Source organism: Desmodus rotundus, chromosome 13 (assembly GCF_022682495.2).
Source record: "Desmodus rotundus isolate HL8 chromosome 13, HLdesRot8A.1, whole genome shotgun sequence".
Taxonomy (NCBI): Eukaryota; Metazoa; Chordata; class Mammalia; order Chiroptera; family Phyllostomidae; genus Desmodus; species Desmodus rotundus.
In genome coordinates, this window is record NC_071399.1 from 26,627,750 (window position 1) to 26,642,289 (window position 14,540).

The window sequence follows — 14,540 nt, forward strand, 5'->3', positions numbered from 1 at the left end:
GCCTAGAATGACATGATGCATATACTGCATTAACACATTCTCGATACTGCATCCTGGAACGCGTCGGTATCAAAGGCGAAGGGAGAACACAGACCCCGAATATCGCTGTAACAGAAGTTTCTTATGAATGCAAATCAAAGGCATTTTTTTCCAGCAGCCCTGCCGGTATGACCTCATAGTCAATGTTCTAGTTGTTACTTCTCCTGACTGTCGCCACTGTCATTGGGCAATATTTTGTCTGCAGACAAAAGCAAGAAACCGAACTTCGGACTTTCGTGTGTGTTCAGACTACTTGTTTCTTTACTTTTGAGTGCAGACCAATAGTAATACGTACTGTATTTTTCGGACTATAAGATGCACCAGACCATAAGACACACCTAGGTTTTAGAGGAGGAAAATACGAAAAAAAAATAACCCGCTCCACCGCCACCCCCGCCCCCAGCAAGCCAAGTAAGCTACATTTGGACTATAAGATGCACCCCCATTTTCCTCCCAAATGTGGGCGGGGTGGGGGGGTGCGTCTTATAGTCCGAAAAATGCGGTAGTAAGTGAACTCATGGGATTTTATACTAATATTTAATTGGAAATGCAGGAAGAGTTCACACCTGAAATGAAACTTGCTGATGCTTTAATGTAGAAACAGCTCTCGGAGAAAGAATGTAATTTCCACAATTATCAGCACTCACTTTTCCGGTCAAAGCCTTGTCAGTTCCAGCGGGGGCCATGGCGGGAGCCTCTCACCGCTGCTGTCTTCGCACTCCTTCCCTCTTCTGCACCAGTCTTTCCTTCCCCGCTGCCAGGGACATTTCCAAAGTGCAGATAATTCCATTAAAAAATCTGTTATGGCAGAAAGCCAGCGGCGCGCTGGTAAATGTTTAATAACCCCCTCTCTGAAAGGGGCAGCGAAACCCTCACTCGTAGTGCTTGCCTTTTCCCGCGGTGTCAGTGTTCCTGCCCAGGCCTGTTTCAGGCCACCGATACCACATCACCCCACACAGAGCTGGCAGGAGATCCGCAGCTTCCCCGCGGCTCCGGCACTGCAGCCCTGATTCCTGGTTGGGATCGACTCTCCTCCAGAAACTGACTCTAAAACCGATCAGGGAGAAAATGTTCGCAAACCCCAGAGCCCAGCTCCGGTCCCGGCTCCATAGACTCTGCCAGGTGCACACCCTGCCCCCGGTCTCCTTGTCTCCCTCCGACTCAGGGCCGTCCCCTCACCACGTCTGCTGCCCACGGCCCGAATCTCAGCCTGTGTGCGAATCTCAGCCTGCGCGCGCCCACCCATCCTTTAACTCTGGTGACTGCCACTCTGTTCAGTGCGCGGGTGGTACGCTGGCCCTTGTCCTCACCCTCTTTCTGATTAAACCCTTACCTCTCTACTTGCCAAAAAAAGTATTTACCACTAAACTGCATTTCAGATTAAACTCACACAAATTGCTGCCCAGGCATAGGCTGTTGTTCTTTATTCCTGAAGCGGACACTGAGTGCCACAAGCAGCATTAACAGATGCGACCTCTGCAGTCTTTTGTAAGCCGGCGCCGTGCCTGCGTTTTCTCATGTGGTGCTCAGTAGGCGGAGGGGGGTTATCATGCTCATTTTCAGATGAGAAACTTGAAGCTTAAGGCAGAAGTCTCTTGCCCAGACCGCTGAGTGGCAGGATCGGGAAGCACGGGCCACCCGTGTGATGGAGACAGGTGGGGATGCCGAGTGGACTTACCCTTTGGCCTCAGAGCGCTTCCAGGAGAGCGTGGAGTCTGGTCTTCGGTTACAGACCGCCAGAACAGGGGGAACCTGGGCCATTCCCTGTCCAGCACAATACGCTTCAGAAGACACTTCTTTTTTTACAAAGACGACTTGTCGAAAATGTGGTTTAGTACAAGTCTTGGAGGAGATGGCATTTGAGTCATTCTTAAACCAAATCTTTGAAAGCTGTGGCTCCAGAACACTTTATTTCTCAAGAAACAGAAACTGTCACGGCACTGTGCCTTACCCACGGGGTGCATGCACATCACACGCAGCCCCTGGAATCCGGCGCAGGGCGCTCACTAAGCCCCCGGGCCCAGATGATGAGGAAGGGGTAGTGTGGGGTCAGGGGCACCTGACCCAGCCACGGAAGACCCTGAAGCTCAAGGTATCTGCTGCTCATGGTCAGAGTTCGCTACCTACTTGGCAGGGCCCAGCGCACGATGAAGGCTCAGGACCCGTGTTCAGAAATTACTAGGAATTCAGGGTGGCAACAGCAGAGCATTAAACAGGGCCTGAAGCCTTCTCAGCACGGGGCCTGGGGGCCGCACGGGTGCACACGTGCCCAGGGTGTTTCTGGTGACCGTAGGGCTGCTCAGGCCCAACTTTGGTTCTTGGGAGACTCTTTGATTTAGAGGAACTACTCCGCCTGAGTGTATGTTATTTATTTTATTTTAGGGCCCAGATTACTTCACAGCCAGTTTTCCAAGTCAGCACCACGAACCTGACAGGCGCTGCTGGCCTCCCCTGCTCCCAACCCCTGCAGCTGCAGGCTGGTCACCTCCCCATGTCTTTGCAGAGAGATGCTGATTTGTGCCTGTTGTTTTGGTCCTAATAGAAAGTAATCACCCCTGCCACATAAATCACCCGCAGAGCTGCCGGTCTGGGAGAGCAGGCTTGACAACTGTCCTTTTTGGTGTATTCATGTCCTGCAGTGCTCTGCCAAGGTCAAGGTGGGGGGAAGAAGGGGTGCTTCAGAGAGTTCAGAGGAGGCCATCCCTGGAAAGACATTTTTTTTAAATGAAGATAATACTTGAAAACAGATTGGGAAATTCAGGACGGAAAGAGGAGATGTTTCTCTTCTACTTTATTTTTTTTAAATCTTTATTTTTTTTTAGAGAGAAGGGAAGGGAGGGAGAAAGAGAGGGAGAGAAACATCGATGTGAGAAACATTGATCGGTTGCCTCTCTTATGCACCCCAGTTGGGGATCAAACTCGCAACCCAGACATGTGCCCTGACCCGGAATTGAACCAGAGACCTTTTTCTTTGCGGGAAGATGCCCAACCAACTGAGCCACACCAGTCAGGGCGAGATGTTTCTCTTTGAAAGTCTAATCTTCATGTTAGGATTTCTTTCTCCTCTAGACGTCATTGGTGTGTATCTTTTCAATGCTGGTCCAGAACAGTGGAGCTCCTTACACTCGGGGCAAAGGTTCTGCGAAGTTAAGCCCTCTGCTTAGACCCCAGGAAGGTGAAAATGGTTTTGTCTGTGAGTCCAGAGCCACCCACTTCTGAGCATTTTCCCGCTGGAATTCCTAGGCCTTTGCTGAACCATTCACCCCCTGACAAGATTCCTGGTGTGAACCACATCTATTTCCACTGGCTTGATGTTGTCCCTGCCCTAGGACTGCCCCCCATTTATTCATTGGAGAAGTACAGCAGATCCTTAAATAACATCGTTTGGTTCAGAGTTGTTTCTGTATGAGGTTGATGAGATGCCGTAGGGACTCAACTCCTGCTTGTATCAGTCAGCCTGTGGGAAAACTGGTTTTGTTATATGTTGTTTCGCTTGAAGTCGTAGGATCTATCTGTGATGTTAACTGATGACTTACTGTATTTACTGAGTGCCTCCTATATGCGAGACAGTGGCCTAGGGGCTGCAGACACAGCCTTGAACGAGCCTGGGCCCTGAGCTTGCATTCACCCGTGGGGGTGGGTGAAGCTAACAGAGAAACAAATACATCCAGAGAGCCTGGCTTATAGAGAAAATAAGCCTGGGGATGGTGTAGAGGGTGACATGAGTGGGAGGGGTTGACAGTGGCTGGGAGGGCCAGGATGACGACTCTGAGCAATGACATTGGAAAGAGCCCAGGAGTGAGCTGGCAAAGGGTGTCCCAGGGACGGGGGCCTGCAAGTACCCAGCTGTGGAGACCTGTGAGCTGGGTGTGCTCAAGGAGCAAAATAGAAGGGGGTCTGTATATAAGGGGCACACGGGATAGGCAAGGCAGGCAGGGGCCAGGTCACGTGGGGCCTTTGCAGGCTGGAGCTTCCCTCATGGTTTTTATTCTAATTGCATTAGAGAGAATGCAGTTAAAACCACTGCAGGACTTTAAGTGGGAGCTTGCTGTGATCTGACGACCACTTGAGAACACTCACTCCCAGCTAGGCTGCCGGCGGGGCGCCACTCCAGTGGAGACTCGGCACAGCTGGGGGTGGTGAGCCCCAGTAAGGGAACTCTCATAAGTGCACTCCATCTTGCCTGACGTTCTGTGCTGTGGGCGCTTTCACAGCTGCCCCACCAAGGGCTAAATTCCAACGAGCTCTTCAGACAGTGGCTTTTCGTGGCTTGCCAACTTTAAAGCCAATGTTAGTAAGTATTCATATAGCTCATTCCCCAGCTCACAGATGCAGTTGTTTCTGTCACACTGGCCCCAGCTGAGGGTCACTCTTCTTCCCTTTGATCAGCTAGTGAGGCACTGTGTCCACTCCCCCTGGGCCTGGGAGGGCCACATCTTGCAGTCCCCCGTCTCTCTTCCCAAGCCCTGACCCACTGTTTTCTCTGTTTGGAGCTTTCTCTTTTACGTTCCATATAGACCTCAGCCAAATATTTGAAGTTTGGACCCTGGCATTTCTCTGTGGCTGCATTTTCACCCAGAGGCGTAGAGGGCTTGGCTGTGTCCAGGTCGGCAGGAAGGCTATGAAGCCATTAGCTGCAGCAGAAATGGTGTACCTGCTATGACAGGGACGAAACAGAAACCGTTTGTAAAAAACGACTCACTGGAAACTCTCCCAGACTTTCCTGCCCTGAAAAATCTTTCTAGTTGATACTGCTGAAATTGTCTTGTCGCTTGGAGATATGGTACCACAGGCCTTTCTGTTCTGAGGAAGAACTGGAGAGCCTGTGCTGGGGACCACACGAACCGACAAACCTCTTTCGGTCTTGATTTTCTTAGACCGTCCTGACGCATGCTAGCGCTGCTGCAGGCGACAGTCTCTGTGGAGGCTGGAGTGAAAATAAGATTGTTTTCAAGTTCACCAACAGCCCTGCAAGCCATTTGTCGAAAACTGTTTAGCCTGTGGTGTAGACAGAGGGAAACTGCAGGGAGGTGAAACGGCAGTAATCGGATAACTGGATCTTAGAGCTGGAAGAGGCCTTCGGGGTGATTTAGCTGAACTTCCTCAGTCATAGGGAAGGACCTAGAGGCTGGAAGAAGTGCGGGACCTGCCTGAGCGAAAAAGCCAGCCAGTGGTCAAGCTGGGACAAGACACACCCTGTTTCCCATTGGCTGTGAATAGCACCAGATGTCCCAGATGGAAAATGCAGAAATCCGAGGGGAGGGCCCTGCTGCAGCCTCCCCTCCCCTCTCCCCCCAGGGAGCTTCCTTTCATGGAGTCACCTGTGTTAACTACAAGAGTGAATCATGAAAAATAACTATTAAAATAGGTCCCAGAACCATTCCCAGAATTACCTCAGCCAAAAATATAGAGAGCAGTGTTTTCAAAGTCTTGCAGCTTCGGCGAGTACATTGGAAATTTACTCATGAAGTAAGAGATGGGGCAGGGCCAGGCCTCGCTTCTTCAAGACAGGCGCCGCTTGGATGGCCTCTCGGCAGCCCTGCAGCCTGGCCACACTCGCGCATGGGCTCTGGAGCAGTTTGGTTTTAAACCAGTTTACAGATGAATGGACAGAGTCTGTCTTCATAACCTGGACTCTCAGTGCCCTTTTCCTCAAGCAGAAGAGCAGAGCCGGAGTCACCCGCCAGAGTCTCGGGTTTCCCTTTCCTTCCCCAGGGAGCCCTGTGTGCGTGCTGTGCCAGCACAGCTCAATTCCGAGTTGTTCTCTCTCCCTTTGCTCAACTTCCTGAGCCCTTTGCTGGCTCCCTGCCCAGCTCCGTGTGAGGGGCCGAGGCCTCCAATTCTCACTGGCACTGGTGTCGGGCCAGACACGTAGGTGGCTTTTCCATGGCGCTGCTCAAAACTTTGCTCTCTGGTTGGTTTTTGAGTGTGTGTCTGTGTGTGTGTGTGCGCATGCATTTTCATGCCCTAAACACATTCCAGCTGGAGGCGCCAAAAATCACAAGGCCCTGTTTTGGAACTGGTGAGCTGACTGTTCCTAGCCATCCGCAAGGCATCGACTCCATCTGCCTTTCCCACACAGAGTTGTGGTGATTTATCCGGGCTGGGATGGGCTCCCTGTTGAACATTACTTAGACGAGTTTGTGAATGATCTCTCTTTCTTATTATCCACTCTGTCCTTCCCCCTCAAATGACAGTGTTTTCCCTGCAGGTCATAAAGAAGGAAACCGGATTTTGGAGAGACTTTGGATTTGGGATGACATGTCAGTACCGGTCAGACTTCATCAATATAGGTAAGACAAGCCAACCGGCAACAAGTCTGCATCTCTACTGCCACCTAGAGGCCAGAGAATGGCCGCAAGGGAATCGGGGCAGCTTCCAAAGAGTCTAGGGGCACAGGTAGTGCCACTTCTTAAGGAAAGGCCATTCAAGTTCATTCCTCTTGTCATGGACTTGGGGCTAGACCAGGAGGGGGCCTACGAGTGTGTGGCACTTTCGCGCCTCTAATCTCCATCAGCACCTGTCAGCCAACCCAGGTAAGGTTCACATCTGAGGAGTAAAAGCAGCTTCGAAACGGTTCCCCCAGTGCCTCCTTCCAGCCCAGTATGGCCCCTGCGCCCCGCCATGTAGAACTTCCTGGGCCTCTGCCATAGGGGAACCCATTAAAAAGCAGGGTGACATGGAGAATTTTGGGAAATTACACACCAGAAAAGATCCCGATTTCTCTCTGCTGCACCTGTGAAGATTCCAGATGTCGCCTGGTCTCTGAGTCTCCGACTGAGGGCGCTGTCACTGCTCACACACCTGCACACACAGGGTGGCAGGGCACAGACAGGGAAGGCCCTCACGCTCAGCTGGGGACCCCAAGGCTCTCAGAGGCAAAGAGACCACAAAGCAAGTAAGTGGCAAGGCCGGGATGAGAACAGAGAGTCTGCTGTCCCCCTGGAAATTCCACACTGTCTCCCCATAGGGATGCAGACTCACATGATTAGGAATGAACACACAGGTCAGAAACCTGTCCTGGGCTCGGGCTCAGGGTGGCCCTGGGGCCAGGCTGGAGCTGGGGGGGTCCAGTTCCTCCCACAGTGTAGAGAAGCCCAGCTCCACCGAGTCCCCGCGGGCCTCCCAGAGCCTGCTCCTCTCCCTGTCTGCTCCCCTGTGGCCCGAGGCCGGAAGCTTCTCTTTCTGAGGTCAGTGAGTGTCTCTGAGCAGCCCAGGTGTGTGTTCTGAGGTGAGGAGGTCTAGAAAGACCACTGAACACTCGCAGAAATCACCAGTTAGAAAGAAAAACAACCCCAAACAACATGAAGTCAGGTCCTGGGAGAAGCACAGAATCCAGGGTGCTGGTGTCTGAGTGGCAGGTGTCCTCAGGTGACCAGCAGTGAACCACAGGTGTCCTCTGATTTCTTTAAGAAATGATCCTAAATGATTCTGTGCAAGTCTATGTCCTAAAATGACATATTTAAAAAAAATTTCTAAAGGAGATTTCCATTTGAAGAAACTGTTTCCTTGCTCTATGTACAGGGAAACGTTATTTTGTGATGATGTATGTTTATCAAATTTGGGCTTATAACACATTCTTCTCCCTAAAGATAGGACATAGCCGTAGTTGAAAAACACAGGAATGGCAGGCTGGGAAGACTGCTCTCTCTCAGTAAGCCACAGATTGAATCTTGGGGTCACACCTGTCCCCCAGTCATCCCGTGCAATCTTGTGTTAACTCGCGAGTGCCGTGTACTCACGCACCATCTATTCAATAAGCCGGGTGAGACCGGTGGGAATATAGACCCGTTACAGTGGACCGAACGCTGCCCCTTACACTGCTGTCTCTTTGGGTGATGACATCTACTTCATTTCAGGATAAAGAAACCAAAGTCCAAGACAGGTGAAGTGGAAGCTTGGGTGAGAACAGAGACTCAAATTCCAGACCCTTGACTCAGCACGGTCTTTGCCGGCAGGCGCGTCTGAGGGGCCGCAGATCACTCGAATACCTGGCCCAGGGCGGGGGGTGTGGTTTTCCCTTCCATCCAGGGGTAGCCTTGATCCGAGCAGCATGGTGTAGGGGCTGTGGGGGCAGAGGGCTATGTGCTGACTGTGGAATGGTGTGGAGAATCACTTCCCTGTCTCTTGTAAGAGCTGGATAAGTCTCCCAGGTGGGAAAGGAACAATGACAAAGAGGCCAGTTTTTCTTTGGTTCTACTGGAGGCACGGGGGGGCTTTAGGTTAAGGAACAACCTGGGGCCTCTCGATGTGCAAAGGTGAGAGTTCAGGGGACCATTACACACATCGAGAAGGAGTCCATTCCCGCGTGAAACAAGGTTTTCTGAGTAGAGCTGCAGAACCGACTGAGGCTGGCCCTTTAACATGAGTCATCTCAGCAGCTTGTAGTAGACACACGGCTTTTTGGGGCCACTTTCGTCCCCGAACGGAAGAGTGCTTCTGTGGGATGTGATTTTCCTACACACTGAGATGCTGCTGCTCGCCTCTGGGCTGCTCCATTTGAATGGCAGGAGCAGGCCACCTTCAAAGAGAAGCACACGGATTGTCATTTGGGGGTTTCGGGTTGAAGGTAGGGTGCTGCTGCAGCCCTTAATCAGAGGCTGATCGTTCATTAGCACTGCTGATACCTCTTGAACGCAGGCAAACGCTGGGGATTCTGTTTGCAGTCTTGTCATCTCCAGGACTTGGTGCGGGCTGCCATCAAGCTCCCCTCTGTTCGCGAATTCTCGGTTCTCTGACGCGGATGGACACTTGTAATTTGGAGGGGCGGTGGGACACATCTCCCCTAAACGCTTCCTCTCCTCCTGCAAAGTTCTGTGCTTGTGCGGCTCGGGAAAGCAACTGTAGACCAGGAGATGGGGGCGCAGATGACTCAGCAGTGTGTTCTCTCCCGGCAGGTGGGTTTGATTTGGACATCAAAGGCTGGGGCGGAGAGGACGTGCACCTGTACCGCAAGTACCTCCACAGCAACCTCATAGTGGTGCGGACGCCTGTGCGGGGGCTCTTCCACCTCTGGCACGAGAAGCGCTGTGTGGATGAGCTGACTCCCGAGCAGTACAAGATGTGCATGCAGTCCAAGGCCATGAACGAGGCCTCCCACGGGCAGCTGGGCATGCTGGTCTTTAGGCACGAGATAGAGGCTCACCTTCGCAAACAGAAACAGAAGACAAGCAGCAAAAAAACATGAACTCCCAGGGAAAAATTTGGGGAGATGTTTCATTTTTCCTTTTGCAGTTAACCTGACAAGTGGCTGCAACAGGGAAAAGTTTTTCGTAAAGGGCAAAAAAGAATTTGACTGAGGAGTAACAGACGAGAGGAGAGCGCCTCCAGTTTCTGCCTGTGTGGTTTCATGCAGCAGGAATTGACACACACACCCCCGACTTTGCCTGCATCAGTAGCCCAAATGCGTCCTCTGCAGTGTCTGACAAAGGAGAGTGATTGTGAGACTAGAAGCTTGATGATGTGGACGTTTTGATTGTGTTTGCAGCAAAGTGAGATCTCTGTTTTCTATGCTCATGGAAATATTCATGAATTAAGACCAGTTTTGAAAAAGTCCATTAGAATGAAAGGCAAACAGATTTCTCTCCATCTGAATGACTGTATCAGTAGGGCTGGGGTGACTCGGAATGCTAAAATCAGAAGGCAGCCGAGAAGACGACGTGAAATTCAAAGATACCCTCATTGCGATCTTGGGAGTATACTAAGGAAAACCAAATGGACTAGAAAAGGAAGAAGAACTGTGTGTCATTTCGCCCCAGGATTAACCAAAAATAATCCGCTCATCTCTTTTGTTGTAGTTTTAACTATGTCCATTTGTTAATTTTATTTAAAAAATGCACTTTCCTTTTGCTCAAGAGTTATGTTTCGCTTATTTAATGACCAATTTGGGAGCCTTACTCAAGAGCACAAGTTAGCATACACTTTTATGTTCTTTAAGAAGATCCTCTCGGATGCATTATGGGAACTTCCCGTTCAGAGCAGCGGATGATACCCAACCTCCGAGGCCAGGCCGAGCGCTGGCCCCGCCAGGCTCTGGTGTCGGACCTTCGTTGTGGGGAGGGCGTGGGGCAGGGCCGCAGCCGCATCAAAGACACAAACACACTTTACCGGACGAGCGTTTCTGAAGAGGAGCCACTGAACACTGGAGGGAAAGAAAAATATACTTTTTTTTTTACCTTGACAGAAAAGGAAACCCTTTCAAACTGGTAGTACCTTGATTTGTTCAAAAGTCAGAACACACAATTTGTCCTCAGGAGAACTGGGGCTCACTTTCTTACTTGTTTCAACAAACCAAAGTATATACTGTGTGAACCAAACAATCTCTTTTCAAAGCAGGGTGCTCTTCCTGGCGTGTGGCTGCCATGAGAAGAATTGCAGGAAAATGTATTTGTGAAAGATCACTCCATCTTCCGTAGTCTCGTGGGACGGAAGATTTTGCTACATGTTCACCCACCCCAGTCCAGGGGGATGTAACTTTGTTACTTTTTAAATGAAGCAGTTCTACTCAAGTCACTGAGTCGCTTCTGAATATTGCATTTTATCACAGTTTCCAGCTATTTAAAAAAAATAAATGCAGTTAACATTGAGTGGTTTCTACATTCATGTGAAAATTATTTATTTATTAGCCAGCACCAGATGCATGAGCTAATTATCGGATTCCTTATCTTCTGTTTGCCCACAGTCCAGTCCTTGTTTAAAAGCTTCAAGAGCATTCAAGCTGTTGGTATGTTAAAAAAAAAAACATTGTATTGATGTGTGCTGGTAGTTCATAAAATTTAATTAAAACACAGGACATGGATGGAAGGTGGCATTGGACAGCTAATAAAATATGATTTGTAGATATGACTTCCTTTGGAGTAAGGATGCCATGTCTTTAGTGCTTGCAAGAGTTTCTTTGTGCATGGACCAGGGTTTCAGCCTTGGCACTGTGGCCGCCTGGGGCTAACGCACTCTGCACCGTGGGGCTGCCTGAGCGCCGCAGGGCATCTGGCGGCATCCCTGGCCTCTAGCCGCTAGCCGCCTGAGCGTCTCTCACCCAGGCTGACAACCAGTGCGTTGTTGCTGAAGGGCCTGGGGAGGCCAAACCACCCCTGGTTGAGAATCACCAGATCGAGAGCAGCGATTTTTAATCGGTGTGCTGCAAGCATTTGTAAAACATGCAATACCTGACTACTTAGGGGAACTGGCCTCTTTTCCCCTAGATCAGGGGTCCCCAACCCCCGGGCCATGGACCAGTACCAGACCGTAGCCTGTTGGGAAGAACCGTGCCGCATAGCAGGAGGGGAACTTGAATGCAATGCACTGGAATCCTCCCCAAACCATCTCCCCTACCCCGGCCCCTGGAAAAATTGTCTTCCATGAAACCAGTCCCTTGTGCCACAAAGTTCGGGGACTGCTGCCTTAGATTGTCAAATAAAAAAATGACAATAGCCAACACAATAGCCATCCAGGGCAAATGAATCAAAATTATGCCTATTTTTTTTGGTCAGGTGGGCAAAAAATGTATTTTTTTGGTGTGCTGCAGAATTTCAATAATTAGGTTATGTGCACCATGAGATGAAGGTGGTTGAAAATTGCTGCTCTAGAGGAAGGAGAGAACCATAAAATGATAAACCTGGCTGTTAACACAATTTATTTGTTCTTTTTATTAGAAGAAGTTGAGAAATGATTTCCAAGCCCCCTTTCGACTCTAACTGTGTTTTATATTTTTACACACAGTGGTGATACTGGAGGTTCGGGTCACGAGTCTGGCCTGTCTCCCCAGTGGTTCTGACGGATTAGTGGGACTGACCACACACTGCCGGTATTCTCCCAGTGTCGGGAGGCTGCATGTCCAGCAAGGCTGGTGGCAGGGAGCAAATATTTGAACGGAGAGCTCGGCAGGTCTGAGCATCCTGCAGGTGATGCGGTCCCAGGCTGCATGGTGGGCCGGCCAGCTGTGGGTGCTTGTTTAGATTGCGAATCACAGATGCCTGAGACAATGCAATTGGGTTTTAAAGTTGCTGAAAGTAGCAGTGGAAAACAGCAAAAAGAGGAAACAGCATAACATTAAACTATTTTTCTCTTTTTAAAGCTTAGTCAGGTAAAACAGTTTTATCAAAAGGTAGGAGCCCTCTTAATGCACAGACAAGAGGGAATCTGTCTTAGTTTGGGCTGCTTCACCAAAAATGGCATAGACTGGCATACACAACAAGTGTTAATTTCCCATGGTTTGGAAGCTGGGAAATGCAAGTTCAAGGCAGATACAGTGTCTGGTGAGGGCTGTTCTCCCTGTGTCCTCACGTGGCCGAGAGCCCTCCTCCTGTTCTTATAAAGGACATGAATCCCATCGTGGGGCCCCACCCTTGTGACCTAATTACCTCCTGAAGGCCCCACCTCCAATACCAGCACATTGGAGATGGAACACCTACATTTTGTGGGGGACGTGCAGTCCACAGCAGGACCTCTCCCTAGTCCTTCACCAAGAGAAGGACTAGCAAAGGCCCCACTGAAATGTTATGATTAGGGGCTTGGAATTTAACCTGAGACAGCAAAGGAAAGCAGTAATGAGCCTGTGGCTTGAAGGACCCAGTCACATTACATCTTCGGAAGGAAGGATGCTGTCAAGGAAGCCCCAAATCCTGTGTTTGCGTGAGGTCCCTTTCCACCTTCTGCATCCTCCCTCTATTTTTACTGGGTTGGCCAAAAAGTCTGTTTAGTTTTTTCCATAAGATAAAAGACACATTTTTCATTTTCACCATAACTTTATTGATTTGGATATTTTGAAGATGTTGGCTATCTCCCGCTATTGGCTTCTAGTGGGTAGAGGCCAGGGGTGCTGCTAAACATCTTCCAGTATATAAGACAGCCCCATAGCAAACCATTATTTGGCCAAAATGTCAATAGTACCAAGAAACTTCACAAACCACTTTTGACATGATCAGTCACAGCGCCTTCTCCATGCACTGCACAAATCTTTTTTCTGTGCTTCAGCTGCGTTTTTACCTTTCTTGAATTAATAAAGCATAATATGCCCAAAGTGTTGTGTATCTTCCATCTTCAATATTAAAAAGGCTGCACAAAAATTCACCAATTTTGATAATTTTTTTAAATGCACACTGATATGACAGGTGTCACCTAACAATCTAACAACATTGTTTCGAATGGAGTTAAAAACAACTAAGCACACCTTAGGGCCATCGATTGGAAAAAAGTGACGGGCTTTTTGGCCAACACAATACTGGATATGAGTTGCCTAGTAACTAGCCCCACTCATCCCTCTTGAGCTGGGGCCTCTGATATGAAACTCAGGTCTCCCCGGAGCAGAGTGCTGATGCTGATTGTTAGCACCTCTTCCCACTCCTCACTCAGGAATGGCAGCCTGGGAGTTTGAAATCAACCACGGTGGGAGTATTTACACCATGGAAATTGGCAATTAGCAAAGGCTACGTACCCATCAGGACTCCCCCTGAGCCCCAACCTTTACCCCCAACCACAGCCAGTTGTTAACTATTTACCCCCACACCGCTGCCTCCAATCATCTACTTTCTGGCTCCTCCTCTGTATTCATAAACGTGGCCGACTTGCTTCTCTCCACACACATCGGGATGAAGAGAGAATCGGGCCTAGGGATTTTCAACAGGTAAGAAAAATGTCAGATGGCACTGTTTTAAAGGTTTTGCCTGAACCAGGTAGACAGAATACACAACCCTGAAGAGTAAGAAAGTACCTACCCAGAACCTATTTTTAATACATTTGGTTTCCGGGAGAATCTTCCAATGCCATCTGACCTTACCAGCGTTCTGTTCGGTGTGATAGTTAATATCATGGCTTCCCCAACCGGACTGCTGGGTTCAAACTCCACTTCCTTCACCTGCAGCCTGTATGACCTTAAACCAGCCAGTCAGCGTCTCCGTACCCCAGTTTCCTCATTCAGGGTGATGGATGCAGTCATGTCATGTCATGTGGTTATTGTGAAGATTGAGTGAGTCAACTGTACAATGGCCTTAGGACATGTCAGGCACGTGGCAGGTGCTCCTGTTCAGCTGGTAGTCGATACCAATTCCCGTGCCCGGTCCCTCGTGACAGAGGGCCATTGTGGGTCACACCTCACAGATCCTGAACCCACCGTGTGTGCATGGCTGCCCTTTGTTGCTGTCATTCTGGGAACAATTTCAGTCTATCTGAAGAAAGGTTACTAGGAGCATAAAATAGAAATATAATGGATAATTTCTCCCTTGAATTCAACGTTCAGTATTCGGAGCTGATGACCCTCTGGGCATTACAGGATTTTGAAGTGAGGAGCGCAGCCGGGCACCTTCTGGACATAATGCCAACCTTCTGAGGGAGGGAAAAATCATTCCTTCCATTTTACAGGTGCAGAAAACCAAGGCTCAGACAGGGTAAAGAACTCACCCAGAGGCCCAGCCAGAAAGTGGCCCACACCATGGTCCCAGCTCCATAGGGCTGGAAGGTCTCAGGGGTGGGGGTGGGGGTGGGGAAGCTTTGGCCTGGGGTGAGTC

The 14,540-nt window shown here is 49.7% G+C and overlaps 1 protein-coding gene across 8 annotated transcripts in view; it reads left to right on the top strand.

Moving 5' to 3' along the window:
* Positions 1-10,883, top strand: part of CSGALNACT1 (chondroitin sulfate N-acetylgalactosaminyltransferase 1) — a 305,085-nt gene extending 294,202 nt beyond the window's left edge. For all 8 annotated transcript variants that reach the window (XM_053916678.2, XM_053916677.2, XM_024578924.3 and 5 more), the window contains 2 exons: positions 6,251-6,332; positions 8,937-10,883. In XM_053916678.2, the coding sequence (XP_053772653.1) occupies positions 6,251-6,332; positions 8,937-9,226 (372 nt within the window). In that variant the 3' untranslated portion in view covers positions 9,227-10,883. The remainder of the gene's footprint in view (positions 1-6,250; positions 6,333-8,936) is intronic.
* The last annotated feature ends 3,657 nt before the right edge of the window (positions 10,884-14,540 follow it).